This window comes from Mustela lutreola, chromosome 5, assembly GCF_030435805.1.
Source record: "Mustela lutreola isolate mMusLut2 chromosome 5, mMusLut2.pri, whole genome shotgun sequence".
NCBI classification, from domain to species: Eukaryota; Metazoa; Chordata; class Mammalia; order Carnivora; family Mustelidae; genus Mustela; species Mustela lutreola.
This window is the reverse complement of record NC_081294.1, coordinates 30,819,613-30,843,107: the sequence shown is the minus strand read 5'-3', so window position 1 is coordinate 30,843,107 and position 23,495 is coordinate 30,819,613. Positions and strand designations below refer to the sequence as shown.

General features: G+C 44.6%; 1 protein-coding gene and 1 long non-coding RNA gene across 10 annotated transcripts in view; one reads left to right on the top strand and one right to left on the bottom strand.

Annotated features, from left to right (window-relative positions):
* The window catches only part of OSMR (oncostatin M receptor), a 52,075-nt gene extending 37,124 nt beyond the window's left edge, over positions 1 to 14,951 (bottom strand). The window contains exons 1-3 of one of the 5 annotated variants that reach the window (XM_059173843.1): positions 14,765 to 14,951; positions 3,809 to 4,016; positions 1,056 to 1,141 (exon numbers count right to left, since the gene is read on the bottom strand). In XM_059173843.1, the coding sequence (XP_059029826.1) occupies positions 1,056 to 1,141; positions 3,809 to 3,840 (118 nt within the window). In that variant the 5' untranslated portion in view covers positions 3,841 to 4,016; positions 14,765 to 14,951. Of the gene's footprint in view, positions 1 to 1,055; positions 1,142 to 3,808; positions 4,017 to 13,774; positions 14,072 to 14,764 lie in introns of those variants that run through there. The other 4 variants (XM_059173845.1, XM_059173844.1, XM_059173846.1 and 1 more) reach the window with 4 other exon arrangements.
* LOC131831682 (uncharacterized) overlaps positions 14,950 to 23,495 on the top strand; it is a 216,040-nt gene continuing 207,494 nt past the window's right edge. For 3 of the 5 annotated variants that reach the window (XR_009353757.1, XR_009353755.1, XR_009353759.1), the window contains exons 1-3: positions 14,950 to 15,068; positions 17,507 to 17,752; positions 19,253 to 19,318. This is a non-coding gene — a long non-coding RNA (uncharacterized LOC131831682). The remainder of the gene's footprint in view (positions 15,069 to 17,506; positions 17,753 to 19,252; positions 19,319 to 23,495) is intronic. The other 2 variants (XR_009353758.1, XR_009353756.1) reach the window with 1 other exon arrangement.

Here is a 23,495-nt window from a genome sequence, read left to right as displayed (position 1 = left end):
CTCTAGCTGGACCCAACCTTCCTATGGTATGGACCACCCCCTCAGCCCGGCTGTTCACGTTTAGCAAGTAAGATACATAGGGTGAGAATGAGAAGTCCTAATTCCCAACTTTCAGCTCCAGATGATGGAAGTTTATCAATAAACTATGAATTTTAAGAAGCCAAAAAAGCAGCAGCATCTCATGGGCCCTGAACCTAAAAGATAGAGACCCAGACTTACAGAACACCCAGCATAGAACTGAGCTCTTATCAGAACAAAATCTTTTTCTTTCCAAATATCTTCTCACAGAATGTTAGGGAAAATAGAAACCTTCTGTGGGTGTTTCCTGGAAACATGACTTCAGGAATCCATGGAGGGGGCTGTGTGAATAATTACAAGGCCGTACATCTGTGCGCTCTGTTACAAAGGGAGGACAGCAAAGAGTAAACACAGGATGAGGAAAGTGCAAAGCTTTGTTAATCACAGGCAACAGACTCGAGCCTGAGTACCTTCCACCTGGTTCAAAGCACTAGCCAAAGTCATTATGAACATTTTACAAGTGTCCTTATTGATACTATTTACAAAGTCGGTTTATTGAAAAACACCCTCCCTGGGGAGAGTAGCTAAGTGAAAAATGCTGTTTCTTTTTCCCATAAACAGCATTTCAGTACTTAGCATATTATCTTGCGGCAAATAGTTTCTCAATGAATGTCACTGAAGGACATTGCAACTTGTTCTAAGCCAGTGGCCTGCACTGGTCTGGTTATACCTCAGCCCCACAGGACAAGGCAACTCCTTTGGAGATGTCACTCACAGTGTATCTACCACGAGTTCTGCGGGATTAGATCCACTCGCAAGCGCTTGGATGACCAGAGCACCGGCTAGGAAATGAGGGCTAGGGTGTGGCTTTATTACCATGAGCTATCAGGAAGTCAAAACTGAGGAAACCATTGCTACTCACCAGTTCCAAGTAATTCCCAAAGACAAGACTTGTGCAACTTTCCTCCAAAGTACCAGTTACCTTGTTCTTTTTCTCTGCATTTTTTTTTTTCTTTACTGTTCTTCCCACTACTCACCTTCACTCTGGTAAGTTCTCAAGGACAGAAATGCCAAGAGGAATGCTGTCTGAGAGACTGAAAAGAGAGCCATAGGTTCCGGATTTCTGAAAAAGATAAATTACAGGAGAAAATTTTCATTTAATTTTAGCTCTGAGTAGGTGTCTTTGACCCCACTGTGGTAGATGATGGTATTAAAGGCTCCCATTCTTCTCTCCTTTCATCCAGCCATGCCTCTTGTCATGAGAGTTTGGAGTCCCCCCTGCCTTCCAAAGTAAGAGCTTATTTCCCTGCTCCCGGTGACTTGCTGAGGCCAAAGCCATGGTGAGCCCGTTTGGAGCCTAAGCCTCAAAACCCCTGTGTCATTCTGCTTGCTCTTCTGTGCTTCCACCTTTGGCAAGAAAAGAGCCCTTCTGGGCTACCCTCTTGGACCCAGGAGGAGGAGGAGCAACGGGGGGGCGGGGCGGCACTGAGTCACCATGGCTGCCCCCCATCCTCACCGGCGTCAGCCCAGGTCAGCCAGCTGCTGGCCAAGAGTGACTGGTCCCAGATGCAGGAGCCATGAACGCTCACTGCCGCGTGCCACGGAGGTCGTGTGGCAAGAGAGAAGCGGCCTACCAATTTCTTCAAACCAAGAGAAGGTTTGTGAAGAAAGGTAAAACAAAGAAACAGAAGTGAAATATAAAAAAGTGGACCATGGTCTCAGAAGAGCTAAATCTGAGTGAGCTACTTAGAGAGGAGTCATCTTTACTCTTCCCTGTCTCCCTCGTTACAATTTCACCAAAGAAAACCCAGCACATTCCACCTGAAGAGATAGGCAGTGTTTCATTGTTCAAGATAATTTCCGGTTTTCCTCACTTTAGAGGAGGGTTGTAAAGGGAAGGTCAAAGAGCTTCACTGATTCATCGGGTCCTCTGACCACAGGACAAGCTGAGGGCACAAAGAGCGAACGCTGATGACCTCAAGGAGGCTAATTCGTTCTTAATTTAATAGTAATAGTGTTAGTCAAGGGAAGCCCTGAGTTTCACTTTTCTACTTCAAAGCCTGACTCACCCCACTGATGGGCAATGAAACTGTTCAGAGTCCCCTTCACCTCGGTCTAGCCACGCAGACTTCATCAAATCCAGAAACTCAGCGAACCAGACCATTCCCTTTCACTGCCCACCACTAAATAGGAACAACAGTGACAACAGATAAAGAATACAGCCAGCCCTTAAATTATTCTAGTGTAGTCACATCTGCTTACAGACGGACCCAAATTCCAGCAGCAAGTCTGCGAACAACAGCTTTTCCTCATAGTCCTTTAGGCCTGCTCTCTGCTACTTCTAGTTTTGGCAAACAGGTCACTCACGCCTCTCTAAGATCTCTACTTACCACGTCAGAGAGGCCCCTATTACAACTAAATATCAAAGCCAGGGAGAAAAGGAATTCAAGAGGAAGTTGTTTCTGCTCAGCACTGAAGGCGAAGGCAAAGGAAAATGCCAGCATGAAGCGTGTGAGCAACAGACCCATCCTTCCAGTCCTAGTCCATGGGCGCAGGAGCCTGTCCTAAGGCCGGCCTACCCTGAGGAGCGCAAGGCGCCTCTCTCTGTGAGGAAATCTCATCCCGTAAATTGAAAACCAGGTGATTCTGGGAGCAATGTAGGTTGCCTTGTGTTCTCTGTAGGAAAGGGCTACTTAAAATGTTTTTTTTTTTTTTTTTTTTCCAAATTTTGGAGTTCTGGTGCATCAAATATCTCACGTGTCACAGAATTTAAACAAATCTGTGTTTAACAGAGAAACTTAAGACAGAGAAACTTGAAATGGCAAGTTAGTAGCCACCTATGAATTAAGGGTAATCAGAAATTAAAGAATAAAAGTGGTCACGTAACAAAATCAAAAACTAGGAGTCTTTACAAAGGACTGGTATCTACGGTCTGGGGATCACAGGAATATTGACTTCCAGACGAGACTTCTTGGACTCTTGAGAAGCACGGGGACAGTCCTTGAGAAGCACGGGGACAGTCTCGTCTGGAAGTCCCGCCCTGCCCCACCTCCTCCCACATGGCAGGTTGTGAACCTGAGGAGGTTAGCTTCAGAATGAGAGTTGGCCACTGGAAGAACATTCCGGAGACACACATGTCAGCCGTTGGGAAATGCTGCATGAACAGTTCTCCCGATGCATCAGAGCCTAATGCTGCGGGAAGAACACGGACACTGAGGACCCCGAGCCAGCTGCTTCCAAGCCCCAGGAGACTGACCGCACGGCCCACGAAAACTCCCTCCTCCCCTCTCTGTAAATCTGCCTCTAGTTACTGTGTGCCCTATTCGGAGGGTACCAGCTCTTTGCTGGCGAGCTCCCCACTAGCGTGGCGACGGATCTGGGGGCGAGGGAGCAAGTTGTGCTGGGCTTATTCAAGGAACCACAGGAGCCGGGGTTGCAGGAGGCAAGGAGGTGAGAGGCAGGAGGTGCAGAGGGCCCCAGACGGAGAGCAGCCCGGGAAACATTTCTCCCACTGTGGCTTCTACCCCGAGCCAGGTGGCAGCCACCGGGGACTCTGGGAAAGGCATAAATGGCCACTGACAGGAGTAGTGGGAGGGACAGTGGCTAGGAGGTCGTGCAATAGGCTGGGACACTGGTGCGGGCTCGGGCCGGGATGAAGGCACTGGAAGTGGGTACAGTGAGGGATTTGGGAGAGACTTGACAAAGCAGGCAGGACATGCCGGGGGTGACAGACGAAGACATCAGGGACAGCCCCCTGAATGGCCTGAGCCCTTGGCAGAATGGAAATTACCGTTCACAGAGAGGTAGAAGCACCGATGTCATGGGCTCTAGCAAGGGCTCCGGTGGCAGCGTGCTCAATTCAAGTTGCTGGTTTGATGTCCAAGGGAGTGAGTTAGCCAGACACACAATCTGGAGTCCCTGGGAGAGGACCCGGCAGGGGGCTCGGTCATCCTGGGTATATACAGATGGTCTTTAAACCGCGGGGACTGGATGATGGCCTGGAGAGGCAGCGCACATAGAAAAGAGAGGTCTGCCGCGGGCAGGAGAAGGCCCCACCGTGCCCTCTCCTCTCGTCAGGCCCTCTCTCTCCCCCACAGCTGTCTGCGAGGAGCATGGCCTCTACTGTGTCGTAGGAAAAGGAAGTCAGGGAAGGATGAAGGGGCAAGATTCAGAAAGGCAAAACCCACATTTCCGCCTCACCCACACTACGCCCAACCTGGTTCTTTATTTCGATTTTTCAGATCCCCGCCATTCCCAGCCAGACTGAGCTGCTTGAGGACAGGCCTGGGTCTCAGTCCCCACTGTCCATCACCATCCCAGGCCACAGCTGTTCCCCAGGAATTATCTTGTGAATGAATAAATATCTGTACCAATGTTCTACATTCGTTCTACATTCGTTCTTCTTTGCTTTCAATTTTATTTTAGTAAACAGATTCCTTTTCAGGCCCTTCCACTTTTTCTAGTGCCAAATATTGCCTAATTCATAGTCTTTCATTGACAGGTCTTCTCTGGGGAGGAAAAGAGACGAGAGCAAAGAAAAATTACCCCCTCATTGTGCAGAACTTCCCATTCACATGTCATCTCTGGGCAAAAAGAAGCCACCTTCGATTGTCCCCCAGGACAAACTCTACATGTGCACCAAAACACGACTTTTGCCAGGGGTAGAAGCCTGTCCTTCTTCGCTAGCAATTTTTTTCCGTCATTACTAAAATATTTATTCCTGGGAAGTTTCCTCACTGTAAATAACCCCTTGAGAAGCAACATGACCAGTCATTTGCTTCCCAAGAACATGGGTGTGTGTTGCCAAACGCAGCGGAATTGGCCGGATGCCTCGTGACGTCATATGCAAATCCCAGTTTCAAGAAAGAAGCTGTTCATCTGGGACGTGTGCTGGGTGTGTGCTCCCTGTGAGAAAGTTCTGTGTGGCAGTATGAAGGGCTGGCGGCACAGTCCCCACATTTCCCAGATCCATCTATCTTTATTTTTTTCCTATGAGCACTGCTGTTTGTCTTTGGGGACCCCTTCCAAAGGGCACTGCCATTATAGCATGGGACGGATCACCTGCAAGGTTTCCCCTCAACCCTCCCTCCACCCTCTTCCTCCTAAAGAAATGTTCAAGCACACCTTCCCCTCTGTCTAAACCTGCCTAAGGGTTTCTAGCAGTTTCGTGAGGTCATCCCTTATTTAGGAGACTGAACTGGCTTACGTACGCCTGATTTTCTTTTTCTTAAGCCGTATTCAGGTGAAGATTCCTGGACCTTGGGACTCCAGCTAGCATTCAAGCTGAGTCCCCAGATGGTCAGGGAAACCAAAGAAAGGAAGAGAAAACCTCGATCCAAGGAATATTCTGGACCCAAAGAATACATAGGGATTTAGCATATGCTAACGACAGTCTTTTAAAACACTAAAGAAGAGACAGATTACTCCCCCAAAGTTGTAGTAGAACAATAATCTGGACATTTATGGGAAAAGGAGGTAGTAACAGTCCAGGACGCGGGCTCGGATGTGAAGACCGCTGATGGTAGATCACTGCTCGGACACTTAGGAATCGTCTCACCAGAGACAAGGTACTTTACCCATTTAAGCTTCAGTTTCTTTTCCTGTAAAATGAGAATAAAGAACCTACATCATAGGACTGGGATGAGGATTACATGAGATTATGAGAACCTGTATACAGAAAATCCAATTCTTGGGTTTTTTTTTTATTTTTTTGAACACTTTTTTTTTTTTTTTTTTTTTTTTTTTGGACAGAACACAAGTAGGCAGAGAGGCAGGCAGAGAGAGAGGAGGAAGCAGGCTCCCTGCTGAGCAGAGAGCCCGATGCGGGACTCGATCCCACAACCCTGAGATCATGACCTGAGCCGAAGGCAGCGGCTTAACCCACTGAGCCACCCAGGCGCCCGAACACTTTTTTTTTTTTTAAAGATTTTATTTATTTATTTGTCAGAGAGAGAGAAAGGAATGCTTTAAAGAATGCTGAGCAGGGAGCCCAATGCAGGACTCGATCCCAGAACCCTGGGATCATGACCTGAGCCAAAGGTCATGTATAATCCGTTTTAGCATGATATGAATCCTAGAAGCAATAAAGATTGTACAACGATTAAATGAACATTGCAAAAAATTTTAGTGCTACAATCAGGCCCAATAAGAAACTGGGAACAATAGTTTCAATACTGATGGCAAAGGGTTACTGTCCCCTACAATACCAAGAGCTCTTAGAAATTAGAAATCAATCAAAAACAGACAAGCAACCCTGTAGAAAACCCGGCAGATGATATGAATATGTAATTTCATAAATTACATATTCATATCAAAAGGGAATGCCAATAACCAAAAGGGAATAAGGAAAAACTAGACAATATCACTAGTAATTAAATGAATGCAAATTATAATAGTAGTTTGTATGTCTGCGTGTGTGTCTGTGTGGTGGCCAACTGGCAAAGCCTAAAAAGGTTTTACCATCTAGCACTGGTAAGAGTTTGAAGAAGTAAGTATTGCTACTCAATGATGGTTGAAAAGCACAACTTTATCAAGGTCGTTTTGGCAGTACCTATTAAAATTTCAGGGTGCCTTCCCTTTGATCCAGAAATCCTATTTCTGGAATTTTGTCCTACAGATAGCATCCTTATATATGTGTGTCTGTACACAAAAATTATGTCTTTTAGGGGCATAATTTAGGCTGGCTCAATGGGTTAAAGCCTCTGCCTTGGGCTCAGGCCATGATCCCAGGGTCCTGGGATTGAGTCCCACATCGAGGGTCTCTGCTCAGCAGGGAGCCCTTCCCTCTCTCTCTGCCTACTTGTGATCTCTCTCTGTCAAATAAATGAATAAAATCTTTAAAAAAAATTATGTATTTTAGGGGCACCTGGGTGGCTCAGTGGGTTAAGCCTCTGCCTTCGGTTCAGGTCATGATCCCAGGGGCCTGAGATGGAGTCCCACATCGGGCTCTCTGCTCAGCAGGGAGCCTGCTTCTCCTCATCTCTCTCTCTGTCTGTCTCTCTGCCTATTTGTGATCTCTCTCTCTGTCAAATAAATAAATAAAATCTTTAAAAAATGTTTAAAAAAATTATGTATTTTAAAGAATGTTCATTGTAGTATTATTAATATTTAGGAAAAATGAAAACAACCCAACTAATTGTGACAAAGGATCCAAAAAATTAATTACGGTACATTTCTGCAAAGGAAAACTATGAAACTGTCAAAAGAATGAAACAGATCTATGGGCTGCTGTAGAAGAATAGCCCAAACATACTGAGTGAAAAAGCAAGTTGCAGAACAGTGTGTGCACACAAACACCTCTGGGAGAGGGGTGTGCAACCGTGCCACTTGGTACTTCTTTTTAGAAGGATCTGCTGCAGGAACGTAGATGCCTGACAGCTTCCCCTGTTGTACATCGGATCCATGCACATTCACACCTGAGCCCACGGTTCCTGCAGGCTGCTCCCAGGCAGCGAGCAAACCAAACCTTTTCTGCCCAACATGGGACTCCTCTAACAGGCAACATTTGATCGAAGTCTCCCATTGGCTTGGGCAAAACATTCTCACAACTGCATTGCAGGGGGAAGCTCTTCCTTCCAGTCTTCCCTGTTCCCTGTCACCTTGCCTTGAGGCTGTCTCCTCCTGCGCCCTTGTCCCGGCCTCCCTCCCCAGAGCTCTCCCTCCAGATCTCTTGAACATCTATTTCTATTTCTGCCTTGCTGTCTTCTACTTCAAGGACCCAAACTGGCCCCCAAAGACACACCCAACAACGAACACTTACAGATTTAGAGCTGGGATGAGGGAACCGTGCTCAACTCTCTCACATTGTGTAATTCGGCCACATAAAGCATTCTTTAAAAGGTGCATGTGTTTTACATATATTTATAAATGCAAGTAGTTGCAATTCCATTATTTTCATATTTGAACCATATATCCCAGCAGGGCTAAACTAGCTGATGGTATTTTGTGATTCAAATCCAACGCAGAGCTGTCCGACAGGCCTAAAAAACGGTTGGAATGTTTTAGGTACTGGATCAGCCTATGAGCATGTCATGTGTTTCTGTACAAAAATGTGATCTCTCCCGAGAGAGTACAGGCACTTTAAAAATGCATTTTCAGGGGTATGTGGGTGGCTCAGCTAGTTTAGCCTCCAACTCTTGGTTTCCGCTCATGTTGTGATCTCAGGGTCATGAGATCGAGCCCCCATCAGGCTCTGCACTAGGTATGGAGCCTGCTTAAGATTCCCTCCCTCTCCCTCTGCCCTCTGCTCTCCCTGATCTCCCCTGAAAAAAAAAAAAAAAAAAAAAAAAGGGCATTTTCAAACACAGAAAGTAATCAGTGTTCAAGTAATCAGTGTTCTGGGTAGAAAAATATACTGTCATTCCCTCCTGATAGACCAGTGTACTAGGGTACATGAAGCTACCTTGTTCAAAGTCCCCCACTGGGAAACCTGGTAGTAGAAAGAGGTGAGCAAGAGATCACATGATCTCTGTGTGAAACATTTACTCTCGGTAGCAGAGCATCTGCTCGTGTACCGCTTCTCAAGACTTGCCACACACCATGTTCTCACACAGTGGGACCGGATTCCAAGTTTTCCAAGAGTGCTTTTTGTCTTACATTTTTCCAAGTGCTTCCTTATACCTTACACATTTCCATTTGGTAAGACATTTGAACTTATGGCTTTTCTTTTAGTTGGCTTTAGATTTTATACTCTGGGTAGATTTTAGGTAGCTGGCTTCATCTTAAAACAAGTTTTAAATAATCCAGAGAGTTAATTGCCTCAGTGATTTCAGATCTAAGACTAGAACTTGGTATCATATTTAGCGCTCTCAAACCCTCTTTCCTCTGAAAAGGAGGAGGAGGAAGAGGAGAAGGCAGGAAACAACACAACTATAATTTAGTTCTTTAGCACGTACTATTAAAAGAAAGCACTTTACAAGCTCTGTCATCCACATTTAACCCAACAGGAAGTGGTATCCCTAGTAGCGTGGTTTTAAATACCAGTCAAAGACCAGACACTCAAAGCCTGGATAAAGACATCACCCGAGAAATTGCTAGAAATGCAAAACCTGACATCACACCTTTGATCTACTGAATGAAAGTATGCATTTAAACAAGATCCCTAGGTGATTTCAAAGGCACACTGAAGTTTGAGAAGCACTACTACTTACAATATCTATTGCATATTTTTGTGTCTTAGGATACTATTGATACATAAAGGAAAGATCTACCAGTGCCTTCCATGATGTGGCTCTGCAGAGGCTCATAGTAAGACATGAAGTAACTATGAAAATGATCCTGGCTAGCACAAATTGGATGCTAGCTCTCTGACAGGGGCTTTGCAATGTGATTTACATGTATTTATTAACTGAATCCTCACATGAGTCTTACAGAAGAAATTCTATTATTATCCTCACACACAGATGAGGAAATGAAGGCTAAGGAGGTTAAAGTGACTTTGGTACAGGTTGACAGAGTTAATCCAGAACTTGAAACCAGGTGAGTCATTCCCCAGAGCACAGCACTTACCCACCTCACACTGCTTCCTCCACCCTTGGAGCTCATACCAAGATGGATTCCAAGGCATAAAGAATTATTAACAATTACAAAGCCAAGAAAACCTAACAAAAATTCCAACAGGATTTTTTAAAACTTGACAAGCTATTTATAAAGTTTATAAAAAGAGAAAATATACCAGAATCATTTCAAAAGAATTTTTTGGAAAAAAAGTACAAGTATATATGACTAGATATAAGAACAAAGCTGTAGCACGTCACACAGGGTGGTACTGGCATAGAAGAGAGAAAACAGGGGAGCCTGGGTGGCTCAGTGGGTTAAGCTGCTGCCTTCGCTCAGGTCATGATCTCAGGGTCCTGGGAATGAGGCCCACATCGGGCTCTCTGCTCAGCGGGGAGCCTGCTTCTCTGCCTACTTGTGATCTCTCTCTGCCAAATAAATAAATAAAATCTTAAAAAAAAAAAAAGAAGAAGAGAGAAAACAGATCCATGGAACAGAAGAGAGTCCTGAAATAGACTCATGTATGAACATGACCTTATTTTACTATAAAAACAGAATTTCAAGTGAGTTGGAAAAAAGACAGATACTTAAAGAAATGGTGTCGGGTGAGCTGCTTAAAACTGTAGAAAGAAATTAAGTTATATCCTTACTTCTTACTTCATACAAAAATCTGGTATTACAAAGAGCTAACTGTACATATCAAAATAATACAAGTTTTAGAAGAAAATAAGATAATTTAAAAATAATTTTTTTGGTGAAAAAGATCTCCCCAAGTCAGATTAAGCACAAAAATCAAGATTGCAGGGGTGCCTAGGTGGTTCAGTCAGTTAAGCGACCGATTCTTGGTTTCCGTTCAGGTCATGATCTCAGGGTCATGAGCTCGAGCCCTGTGGAGGGCTCTGAGCTCAGCACAGCATCTGACTTGAGATTCTCCCCTCCCCCCTCTGCCCCTCCCACTGCTCGCTCTAGCTCGCTCTCTCTCTAAAAGAAAAATAAAGAGATAAAACCTTTAAAAAAAATAAGATTGCAGAGTTGATGACACAAATATTTACAACATCCACGAAGCAGAAGGTAGTTAAAAACAAAAGCATTATGAATCGATAAGCAAAATGTGTAAATGCAAACCATGAAATATTATTCATTCTTGAAAAGGAAAAAATGTTGACACCTGCTACAACATGGAAGGTCGTAAGGACATGTTGCTAAGTGAAATAGGTCAGTCACAAAAAGACAAATGCTCTAGGATTCCACCATGCATATGAGGCACCTGGAGTAGTCAAATCACAGAGACGGAAAGCAGAATGCTGGTTGGCAGGGGCAGGGGTTCGGGAGAATGGGCCCAGAGTGTCAGTTTTTTTTTTTTTTTTAATTTTTATTTATTTATTTGACAGAGATCACAAGTAGGCAGAGAGGCAGGCAGAGAGAGAGAGGGAGGGAAACAGGCTCCCAGATAAGCAGAGAGCCCGATGCGGGACTTGATCCCAGGACCCTGGGATCATGACCTGAGCCGAAGGCAGCGGCTTAACCCACTGAGCCACCCAGGTGCCCCCAGAGTGTCAGTTTTGCAAGATGGAAAGAGTTCTAGAGATGAATGCTGGCGACGGCTGCCCAGTACTGAGTGTATTTAATAACAGGGACCTGTGCACTTAAAAATGATTAAGATGGCAAATTTTATATTACGGATTTTACCACACACACACACACAAAAATACTGGGAGAAAAAAAGAGCATCACAGCAGAAGAAATATTTAAATCATCTACAACAGACAAAGAATTAAGATCCTGAATTGGTACAGAGCATCTGCAGTAAACAGGAATCAGAAAAGGCAACTCAATAGAAAAACAAGCAAAAGACAGGAACAGGTAATTCACAGAAGACACTGAATGACCCATAAACATTAAGAGACATTAAACCGCAGTAGTAATCAGTAAAATGCAAATTAAAATGCCATACTGGGTTTCAGATTTGAAAATCTAAATAAAAAAAAAAGATAATAGCTGATGGTAGGCAGGATGACGGAAGCAGCTTCTCATGCACTGATTTTAAATTAGTACCTGGGGTGGGGCAGTGCTATCATTTGAAGGGCTGTGTCTATCAAGTGGAAACATGAACCAACCCTTTGACCCTAGAACTCTATTGAATAGAAATAGTCAGGCTGACACATAAAGACGAATGCACTGTCTTTCCTGAAGTATTGTTGCTAATGCTGACTAATTTTAAACCATCCAAATGTCCACTAATAAGAGAAAAAATAGATGAATTATATCTCTAATTTAGAAAAACATGTAGCCTTTAGCAAAAGAGATTTGTACTGCCATGGGAAAATCTCTAGGACTTGGAAAATGAAAAAGTAAGCTGCATAATGTATAGTAAGATCTCATTTAAATATATGAAGAAATATGTATAAACACATTATTATGCAAATGCATAAAAAACAAAATAAAATCTCAGAATGGTATTTACCAAACTTCGTCTTCCCTCTTCTGAGTGGGAATAGGAGTTCTACATGGTAGTTCTACATTTCATTCCATATACTTCTCTATTTTTTGAATGAGAACATACTTAGTTATTATTTGTATTATTTTTAAAACATAAAAATGAAATTTTGACAACCTGGAATAAATAAATGCTGAAAAACAAGTACGGCTGACTCCTGAACAATGTGGGTTTAAACTGAACAGGTCCACTTATACACAGATTGTTTTTCAATAAATACAATACGGAATTATAAGTGTATTTTCTCTTCTTTATGATGCTCTTAATAACATCTCTCCTCTAGCTTACTTCATAGACAACACAGAGTATATCATGCATGTAACATACAAGATACGCTCATCAACCATGTTATCAGTAAGGCTTCTGGTCAACAGTAGGCTACTAGTAGTTAAGTTTTGGGGAGACCAAATTCACATGCAGATTTTTGGGCACCCCTAGACCCTGCATTGTTCCAGGGCCAACTGCAGAAACGAAAATGAAAAGGGAAGGAAGGTTGTGAACCCGGAACACAGTTGCTGGGAAAAAAACACTTGTTTTACGAACATCTGTAACTACAAAGAAGCCTGCTGGGAGCAAGGGATATTTCTCACAATACTGTTTGTGTTTTATCCCCCCCCCCTTTTTTTAATCGAGGAGGGCTTCCCTCTCCAGGGAAAGGAGTGCCAGGTCTCACTGTTCTGTAAGTGAGCAAGATGACACTTGCTCAGATTTTTTTCTACGGGAGCCAACAACACCCCAGCCCAGTTCCCACAAGGAAAACCTACTCCTTCCTCTTGTGGAAACTATTACCAGTGATCTCTCTTTCAAAGCCATAGTAGCTTTCCTGACTTGGTTCCTTTTTCAGGACAAAAGGATTACAAGGAATATCAGAGAGTCTGGAACACCTCCACGCACCTCTGTAGGTGCTCCTGGTCTTTCAGGTTAAAGAGAGAGGTAGAAGGAGAGACCCAGTGTGCAAGGAAGTATTTTGCCCCGTATGGTCGGAGTCCTGTTGGACACTGTCAAGCTGTCCTTTGATACAAAATGCTCAGACACATTTCTGGGGCCAACAAGAGGCAGAACTGGGACCAAGATGTAATTTACCAGGAGACAAGTTACAGCTGAGAATTCACTTTGTCCAGCAATCAAATATTAGGTGGTGAGCTCCCCGTCACTATTGGCTTCTAATACTTCTGAATGCTACCAGGGCAGACACAACCTGAGCATAACCTGAAGATTCTAAATAGTTAAGTGGGAGTCCAAAGCTTTAAAAAGACCCAAGATTGATTCTGAGGCTCAGCTCAGTCTGGAGCCCTTCAGCCTCAAAGGTGTCTGAGTGCCTTTTAAAGCAGCCCAGGAGAGAGACAAAGGAGAGCAGTAAGGAAGCACCACAACCAGGACCACTCCAGAGAGGGTCCGAGAGTTGGAAGGCACACCGTAGTGCTTATAAGCAAGCGGCCAAAGCCAATTCCTGACTCTCACCTGTTCGCTGTGTGATCCCAGACAAGTTACTGAACTTCTCTAGGCCTTGGTGTCCTCCCTGATAAAAGGAGAATGACAAAACTACTACCTAGCTCACTGGTGAAGCTTAAGGGAGCTGGCATACGTAAAGTGCTTAGTACGGTGCCTGATCCACAGTAAGTAGGAACCACCATTATTCTGCACGGGAGAAATCCGAGGCTGACCGGATGAGTAACTCCAGCCCAGTCCCACAGTCAGCGTTAGACAGGGGCATACGACCCGAGCTTCTTTCCCTCCAGCTCACATCAAATACACTACACTCACGTGGATCCGATCCCCTACAGTGGACCCCTCTGGAGTGGAGGATAAGCTTATCCGCACGCAGAGCGTCTTCGAGCCTGCCTGTCCCCCGTGGCACCCAAGAGCGAGCCTGCCACCACTGGGCAGGCCGGCGGCCGCACGCAAGCAGGCACCGACCGGCTGAGGACGTGCCCGCCCGGGGACCAGCAAGAAAGGACTCCCGGTGACCGTGTCAGCGCCAGTGCCCCTGGGCTACGCGGCGTTTTCGGAGTCACCGCGGCCCGCTCTATGTCTTGGACAAGTTCCTGAACCCCTCTCCGCCGGCGAGGGGTGGAGCGCTGGCATTTGCAAGTCTGCCGCTGCTCAACCTGCCAGCTCGGCGGCCCCTCCATTCACGTGGCGGAGGAGGCCCGGCGCCCGCCCGCGCACGGCGCCCCCGGGATCCCCGCGCGGCGCCGGCCGTGAGCGCCGCCCACTCCCAGGTGTAAACACAGCCGGGAGGAGGGGCATCGCCGACCGCGCGGAGCCCAGCGAATGTTCGGGGGCAGCTCCGGGGGCGCGGGGCTGGTTGGGGAAAATGAACTCCCGGGGCGATGTGTTGGGAGAGACGCGAAAGTGGGTTGCTTGGGGATTTTAACTCAATAAACATCCCCGACTACGAAGCAAGAAGTGAGGGGACCGTGAACTTCCAGCAGCGGGGAGACGCCGCGGGGGCGCCGGCAACGTGCGCTCGGGGGAGAAGGACACACGCAGCAGCCGGGCGGGCGGGCCAGAGGCGGGGACCCCTCCGAGCACCGTCCGGGAGCAGGTCGAAGCGCCAGCCGAAGCCGACGCGGGGCAGGGCGGGCTGGCGGCCGTGACCGGGCCGCGGCCGGCCGGGCAGACACCGGGAAGGGGCTGCGAAGCTGTCGGGTCCCGCCGGGCGCCGCGCCGGGGCCGCCCGCGAGGAAAGCTGTCGGGGCGCGGGGAAGGCTGCCGCGGGGCGCGGAGAGAGCGGGCGGCCGGGGTACTCACCCCGCACGGGCGGAGGGCTCCGCGGGCCGGGCCGGGTCCTGGGCGGCGCGGGGCCGCGGGTGCGGACGCCGGTGTGGACGTGCAGGGGCGGCCCCGCGCCCGGGCTATGAATCAGCTGCGGGGCGAGCGCCGAGGGGCGGGAATTACGGGAAAACCGCGGGGGAGGGCAGAGGGCTGAGGACTTTTGCAATTTCCCGTCCTGCTGCGCACTCTTGGCACTCCTGGGACCCACAGGAATTCTTCCCCTTTAGGTCCCGGGGGAAGCGGCTGGGACCCTGCGGGAGGCGGGCGAGACCCCGCGGAGGTGCGGTCCGGGGCTTGGCGGGCGGCCGGGCGGGGAGCGGTGGGAAAGGAAGTGGGAGAGGCCTGGAAAGGAGGAGTGGAACCGAAGTCTCTGTGGGGCCGGGAGAGGCATCGCGCGCCGGCCTCTCTGGCCAGGGCCGGCGGGCCCCGCGGCGGCGGGACGCTAAGAGCAGCCGAGGGACCCAGGAGCCAGGGTGACCGCGTGCGGCCACTTGTTACTCCAACCGAGAGACAGAACCCTGGGGTCCCGGCAGAAAATCTTCAGGCAGAAGGCAAGAGCTCCAGACAAACTGTGTGTCCATTAGGCGTCCAGAGCGATTAAAAAAAAAAAAAAAATGTGTTTGGACAGTTCTAGGAACCTGATTCTCCTCCCTATCTCGAAACGCTTCTGTCTGACCAAGTTTCATCCAGAGCCACAGTCCTAAAACCTTTGTTTCCCAAAAGAGCCGTGTATGCTACAACTTGCTTTTCCTCTTAAAAATGTGGTCCAGTCTTTGAAATGCGTATTTTAAATACAGGGCCTTTGAAGTACCTATTGACGCCTCTTTCATAATTATGTGTTGGACTATGGAGAGCCCTGTGAACCTGAGCTGGAATGGAGACCATCCTAGTATTGCCCTGTTGGGGGAGGTCATGGGAGGGACATGACCTCCAGTTGACCCTTGAGTTGCACCTGGAAAACCCAAGGCTCCTTGCCCCTTCCCCTGTTCTTGGAAAGTGGGTTCTGCTTGCCTGTTGGGCAGCCAGGAGCTGCTCCATGCACATAGCCTTGAGGCAGTGAGGCGAGAACACCTACAGGATATACCTGACCAGACCTGGTTCAGGCCTCTGCATCAGCTTGTAAGGTTTGGCTGAGGGATGCCAGGATCCGTTCATCTTGCGGGCACTCCAGACAAGTCCCCTGCATAAGTTCCCTTTGCTTATAAGAGCTGCACCTACCACCCGGGAGGGGCCAGTATCTCTCCTGCCCTCCAAGTACTGGCCAGTTTCAGATTGCAGGTGGGGAGGGTGGAGATCCACCATGTTTTTGTGGCCTGCTGGGACCTGGAGAAGAGAGCGGTGTGTTCTAGTGTCTGGAGGACTGGGGTGCCTGATGAAGGATTGATCATGGAGCTTTGCTAGACCTGTTCTGGTCCAGTTTGGAGACCTGGGCAGGATCATGAATGCCACGCACTGTAGGAGGGAAAGGAACCCAGCAGTGATTAAGAAGGATTGCTCATGATGAATCCTATTTTATCTTAGGATCACTTCTGGAATTGACCCAATGGCTCAAAATATGTCAGAATCAGCCTAAATGTTACTTCTGGGTTGTGCAGTTTTTGCTCCTCCCAGTGTCCCCCCTGGGAGAGAGTTTTGTTTTAGTCTTTGATACATTTACTACCTAATGGTGCCACAAAGACCAGGGTGCACCGTAAATATTTGATGAAAATGAAGAGAAGGTACTTTTGTCTAAACAAACATGTGGTCCTTTGCCACACCTCATCACTTCCAGAGTTTTAAAGTGTCCATTAGTTCAGTCATCTGCTCAGCTATGGAAATTACTTGACCAGATCCCAAAGGGTTGGAAAAGCTTTCGGAGTCTGTATTTTAGTAAGTGAAAAAAAGAAAGAAAAGAAAAACTTTAATTTCTTCTTTATAAGAACAGTTCTGAGGGATGTCTCTTAGGGCAGATGTGATGCCAAATTAAAAAATACTGAGAGTGAAGAATTTCTGCAACCTGAGTCTAAACTTACTTTGAGCTCCTCCTAATAAGGAAGGAAACTAAGCTGCAAAAAATTCCAGGCTGTTGGTTTTAATCTGGGGCCAGTGCCCTGCTACGAATTTCAAAACGGACCCCATACTGGAAGGGAAGGAAAGGCCAAAGAAAGAGGCAGACCACTCCAGCTTAGTACCTGACGGGTTTAATAAGGGAGTTCACAGATGAGGCTTGTCTTGGGCCGCTGCAAGGTGAGTAGATCTCTGCACCTGCCCGCCAGAGTCTTAAGAGTTATGTAGAAGCCTTACTGGGTTCAGTCAGTGTAGAGTCCGAATGGTCTCAGTAGCACATGACTCTTATAAGGCAGTGTCCTTGCAGGGTCTCCCTGTGGGCAGAATTTACATCCACGGACAGAGAAGGTGGTAAGGAGCCTCTGCTTCCCCAGGTCCAGTCCACAACTCAACGGGAGGTCCTGTCCTCTCAATGACCTCCTGCAGCAGGTGCCCACATAAAATCCCTTAATTTTGTGTAACATTCTAATAACTTAAATTTATCCGTCTTTCTAGAGTCCAGTAGCTATAGTACCTGTAAATTTGTGATTCTACTAGGTTGAATAGTATCCTCTAAAAATTCATGTCGGGCCAGAACCTCAGAATATGACCCTATTTGGAAATGTGTCTGTATATTTAATTAAGGGAAGATGAGGTCCTACCATATTAATCCAATGACTGGTGTCCTTATAGGAAGAGGGAAATATGGACGCACACACGTGGGAAGAATGCCATCTGAATACTGAGGCAGAGATTGGAGTTATCTTGTCTCAAGCCAAAGAATGCCAAGAACTGCTGGCCATCTGCAGAAGCTAGGAGAAAGGTACAGAACAGTCTCCCTCTGAGCCCCTAATGTTGCAGCATCACAGGGTTCTCGTCGGAGTCGAAGAATGAACCTTGCAGACACAAAAGGGTGACGTGAACATTTATTAAGTGAAGGTGAGAATAGAAAGGAAGGAAAAATACGCTTTCTGGAGTGAGAGGGGTTCTGAGTGGGTTGCCACTGTGGGCTTTTACTGAAGGTCTTTTATTGACAACTGACAGGGAAGCTTATGGCCATGAGATTCTTCTTGTGCCCTCTTTCTTTGAGCCAAGACTATTGATAATATCCCTAATGGCTTACTTTTTCTTTGGGGTCTTGTCATCTTCTGTGGTTAAAATGTAGTTGCAAAAAAAAAAAAAAAAAAAAAACCCCGCTAACATCCAGGGCTGGCTGGCTGGCTCTCTCTTTTTTAAAATATATTTTTAAAGGATATTATTTACTTATTTGACAGGGAAAGTGCATGAGCACCAGGAGAGTCAGGAGGAGAGTCTGGGGAGAGGCAGAAGCAGGGAGCAGGGAGCCTGACACTGGGCTCAATCCCAAAACCCCAAGATGGGGATTGTGAACTGAGCCAAAGACGCTTAAACCACCCTATTCGCTTATCTCTTGTTCTGCTCTGTCTGAGCCAGGAATAGTTTCAGAGCCTAGTCAGGGGCCTCCTGTCTCTCCCTTTCCTTACTCAATAAGAAGGAACTCACCCTGCCAACCCCTTGATTTCAGACTTCTGGGCTCCAGAACTATGCAAGAACAAATTATTTTAATTTGTGGTAATTTGTTATAGCAAGCCTAGCAAGCTGATACATAAAAGCATGCATGACATACGTGTTCTGAAGGTTAGTATTAAAAATTAGCCCAAAAATAACTGAAATGAAAAAGATAAAAATACCAAAGGCATTGCTGAAATACCCTTCCTTGTTTAGTGTCCACAAGATTATGCTGGGAAAATACATATTCATTCTCCATCTGACCCTCCTGCCCACTCTTCTCTCTTCCTGTTGAATTCAGTAGCTCAACTCTCTCCACTTCCCCCTTCTCCCTGATTTTCTTCCCCATCGCCTTCTTGGTCTTCTTGTTCTCCTTTAGACATTGTTGTGTCTGGGGCTCTATCCTTGACCTTCTTCTCTGATCCCCAGTCTTCCAAGTGAACACATCCGTGCTCCCGAATTCAATGATCACTTGTGCACTGATGACCTCAAATCTTTGATTGCAATTATTTCATCTGAATTCCAGGCCACTTTATTTGTACATCAAAATCAATATGCCCAAGTTCAAATTCTTCACTTATCCCCGCATGATTCTGTGAGATTAAGTGAACGGCCAAGACTGTAGACACCAAGTTAAAAGACCTGGGAAATGATCCTTGTCATCCGTCGTCCACCAGAAGGTCTCATCATTTGTGTAACAATTATAGGGAAGGCACAAGTGGGATGTTCCCTTATCCTAGCCAACTCCTTGGAGGAAAAACATTTCCATAGTTATCAGGGAAACTAGCTTAGATCTGGGTATGGGTATAGATATACATAGAGATGTATGAAATCAGTTATGTAAATTGTGAAATATAATCACAATTCTCTTTTTTCAATTACTACAAATATCTAAAATTACATGTTTGGCAGTGTTTGTAGCCACACTGATGGAGCTGGAAGGAGCTGGGAGTTTTCTGAAGCAAGTGGCATCATCAGGTAAGTAGGAGATGCTAATCTGTAATTGGCCTCGTGGATAAGAATTCTCTATTTGGGAGACAAAGCCTTACACACCCCATTTGCTATTTTAGAGATTCACTTTTAGGTCTTAAAGTATGCCTAAAGTATGTGATGCCACTGCTTGAAGTCAGCATTATTTCTAAGAAAACTCAATGGAAATGAAAATGATGTTATGTGCATGTATTCTTGTGAAAAACTAAGTAGGCCTCCAGAAAATTTTTTAGTCTGATATATCATAAAGCTTGGTTATTTAAGAGATAGCTGTCACTTCCAACTGTATAGATATAAAATTTAGCCAGCAATGATGAAGCAAGATGTTGAGTGTTAGAATCACATGGAATATTTATATTTTATAATTTCAGGTAATTCTTTGTAGTTAATTATGAATTACATTCCATTCGATACCTGTGAAATGAATTTCAGTGAAGGATAATATTATCCTTAATAGTTCTAAAAGGTTTTTTTGAATTAAATATTACTTGAAGATTGATTTTTAGATTAATTGATCGATTCTACATAATCTATTGTCTCTTAGATATTGTAATTATGTTCACACTATGTCCTAGAAATCATCAGAAACCAGACAGTTGGAAGAGCTTTTCTGAATCTCTTACTTTCTTTCCCCATGGGCTTAGGAAGAATAATGAGTATGTGTTTGTTCAGATTGCTGCTTAATTTTCTTGGACCATGTTGATGAGAATTAATAAATATGAATGAGGTAGTTAATGTTAAAGGCTAGGACTTTATTTGTTACATTAATACAATAGGAGTAGAACTTGGAGAGATTTCAGTGGGAACTTTTGGGACTTTTGAAAGCTGTTTGCCAAACTTAATCTAAACTAAATCTATAGTCCTATCTATATTTTAAATAGCATCTCTTACAGACAGTATGTAGTTGGGAATTAAAAAAAAATTCAGTCTGGGGCGCCTGAGTGGCTCAGTAGGTTAAAGCCTCTGCCTTCGACTCAGGTCATGATCCCGGGGTCCTGGGGTCCCAGGGTCCTGTGATTAAGCCCCACATCGGGCTCTCTGCTCAGTGTGGAGCCTGCTTCCCTTCCTCTCTCTCTGCCTGCCTCTCTGCCTACTTGTGATCTCTGTCAAATAAATAAGTAAAATCTAAAAAATAAATAAATAAATAAAACAGAACAATAAATTCAGTCTCATAGTCTCTCTATTTTAATTTGATAGAGACTGTGTAGTAATCTTATGTTTAAGGCATTTATAGATATGGTTGGGTTTAGCCTACCATTTTACTATATGTTTTCTTCTTTGTTCCCTCTTGTTTTTGTCCCTGTATTTGTCATTTTCTATCCTCTTTTACATCATGGGAATATTTTTTAGAATTCTATTTTAATTTGCCTTTGCATGATTCTTTAGTGTTTGCTCTGTGAATTACAATATATAGCCTAATTTTCAGTGTCTACTTGAGATAATATTGTACTCTGTCACTTAATAGGTGCATTTACCTACGTGACCTGTCCTTGACCTTACAGTTGTAAAATATATTATATCTATAACACAATAAAATCTGCAATGTGATATATATTTAAAAGAAATTAAGAGGAGAAATAGTCTTTTATATTTACCCATATATTTACCTTAGTATTCTTTAGTCCCTCTCAATGATCTGCGTTTCCACCTGCTGACATTTCTTGAAGAACTGCCTTTAGTGTTTGTATTTTAGTGCAGGCCCATTAGAGTACATTTTCTTGGTTTCATTTTAAAATGTCTTTATTTCATTTCATCCTTAAGGGATATTTTTATTGGATACAGAATTTTGGGTTGACGATGTTTTTAATTCAACTATTTAAAGACATTGTTCTATGATTTTCTGGCCTTCACTGTTTCTGATAAATCATCAGTCATTCAGATCACGGTATTTATAATGTGCTGTTTGTCATTAGTCATCCTGCCTAGCATTTACTAAGCTTCTTGAATTTGCACATTTGTCCTTTATGTGAGCAATTTTCAGTACTTCTTGAAATGTTTTTTCTGCCCCGTTATCTTTCTCATATCTTTCTGAGACTCAGTTACAAATATGCTAGACCTCTTCATATAGTCCCAAATACCCATGTGGCTCTATTAACTTTTTAAAGTGAGCTCCACACCAGTATGGTACTTAAACTCGCGACCCTGAGATCAAGAGTCACATACTCTATCAACTGAACCAACCAGATGCCCCTCTATTGTTTTAAATCTTTTCCCTCTGTGTTTTTCACACTAGATAATTTCTATTGCGCTTTCAGTTTTCTGACTTCTCTCCCACCATCTTCATTCCCCTACTAAATCTATCCCGCAAGGTTTGTTTAAAAGATGTATATTCCAATTCTAGAATTTTTATTTATTTATTCTTTTGTTAATAGTTTACATTTCCTTACTGATACTTCCTATTTTTTAGTTCATTATGGGCATATTTCTTTTACTTCATTGCTCATAGTTATAATTACTGCTTTTTAAAGCATTGCTTGATTGCTCCAGTAGTTAGATAATGGTGGAGTCAGTCGCCACTGATTGTTTCTATGATGAGAACAGATCACATTTTTCTGGTTGTTTATTTGTTTTTTTTTTGTTTGTTTAGTGTTGTCTAGTAATTTTGGATTATAACGTGGGCATTGTAAATATAATGTTGTGAAGACTGGATTCTGTTATGTTCTGTCAATGGTACTGATTTTCTTTTTCTTTTTTTTTTTTTAAAGATTTATTTATTTATTTATTTGACAGAGAGAGAGATCACAAGTAGGCAGAGAGGCACAGAGAAAAAGAGGGGGAAGCAGGCTCCCTGCCGAGCAGAGCCCGACGCGGGGCTCGATCCCAGGTCCCTGAGATCATGACCCGAGCCAAAGGCAGAGGCTTTAACCCACTGAGCCACCCAGGAACCCCTGATTTTCTTTTTAAATGGACAATTTTCATGGTTAGACTCAAGCTGCAAACCTGACATTGCTTGCATTAATAGCAGCTGTAGCCTGAGTTCAGTGTTTTGGGGCTCAGCTAGGCTGCTTTGAGTTTGTCCTGGATAAGGATGGTTCAGACATTATGCATGATATAGACTTTACACACAGCTTCTTCCTCTTTAGCTTTCTCTTTTCTGCAATTTCCCCTCATTTTCCAAGTGGTATGTTTTCCCCAAACTCTGACCTTTGGTTCTTCAAGCCAGAAATATTGTGTATTTTCTAACAGAATTTTAGGCACCCCCCTCACTACCCAGACTTGGGCTGGTCTCAGACTAAAGGTTATAAAATGTAGGAAACTGACTCTTCCTTCCTCCAAGTGTTGATGCTCCCCTTCCCCCAACAAAAAATTATTTCTACTGTTGGTTATTTTCCATTTCATTTGGATGTGGGTTTTTTAAATCTATTTTTTTTTCTTAAAAACTTTAAGAGGAGCACCTGGGTGGCTAAGTCAGCTAAGCATCTCGGCTCAGGTCATGATCCCGGGATACTGGGATCTAGCCCCTCATTGGGCTCCCTGCTCAGTGGGAAGCCTGCTTCTCCCTCTCCCACTCCTCTTGCTTGTGTTCCCACTCTCACTCTGTCAAGTAAATGAATTTTAAAAAAATTTTAAGAAGTATTTTTTCTAGTCCTTTACATTGTTTTGTAGAAGGAGTTATCTATCGATGACTAGAAGTGGCATGTCTCTAGCTGTATTTTCACCTGCTAAATGACTAGCTTGTTGAGGAAAAGTTGTGTCAACTCCTTTCCTTTGCTAGGTTAGATTTCTTTCCCATAAATATTCTGGAAACAAACCAGTTTTTCAAAAGATTAAAGTATACTTGCCTCTGACTTCAACCTGGAAATTGATGAAAATTGGTGGAATCAATAAGGTCAATCCATTGTGTTAAGCATCACTTTAGAATGAAGATACATACATCTCAATAGCACTGTAACAGGAGGGAAAGAGTTTTAAGCAACAAAGTTGCTTAACAGACTTACCTTTGTATTTCCTCTGAACTTTGTTCAAAAGCCTAAACCAAATTAATTTCGCCCAGATGGAAATGAAAACTTCCCAAAGACACTCACTTTTGTATTCAGTTTTGTCAGCTTCTCAAATGTCACCATCTTCATCCAGTTCTAACACAACAGCAATTATTTTGTCCATTACCAAATATCAGATGATGCTTAGTCACTTTGGAATAATGATCAGGTAGTTTCCACACACC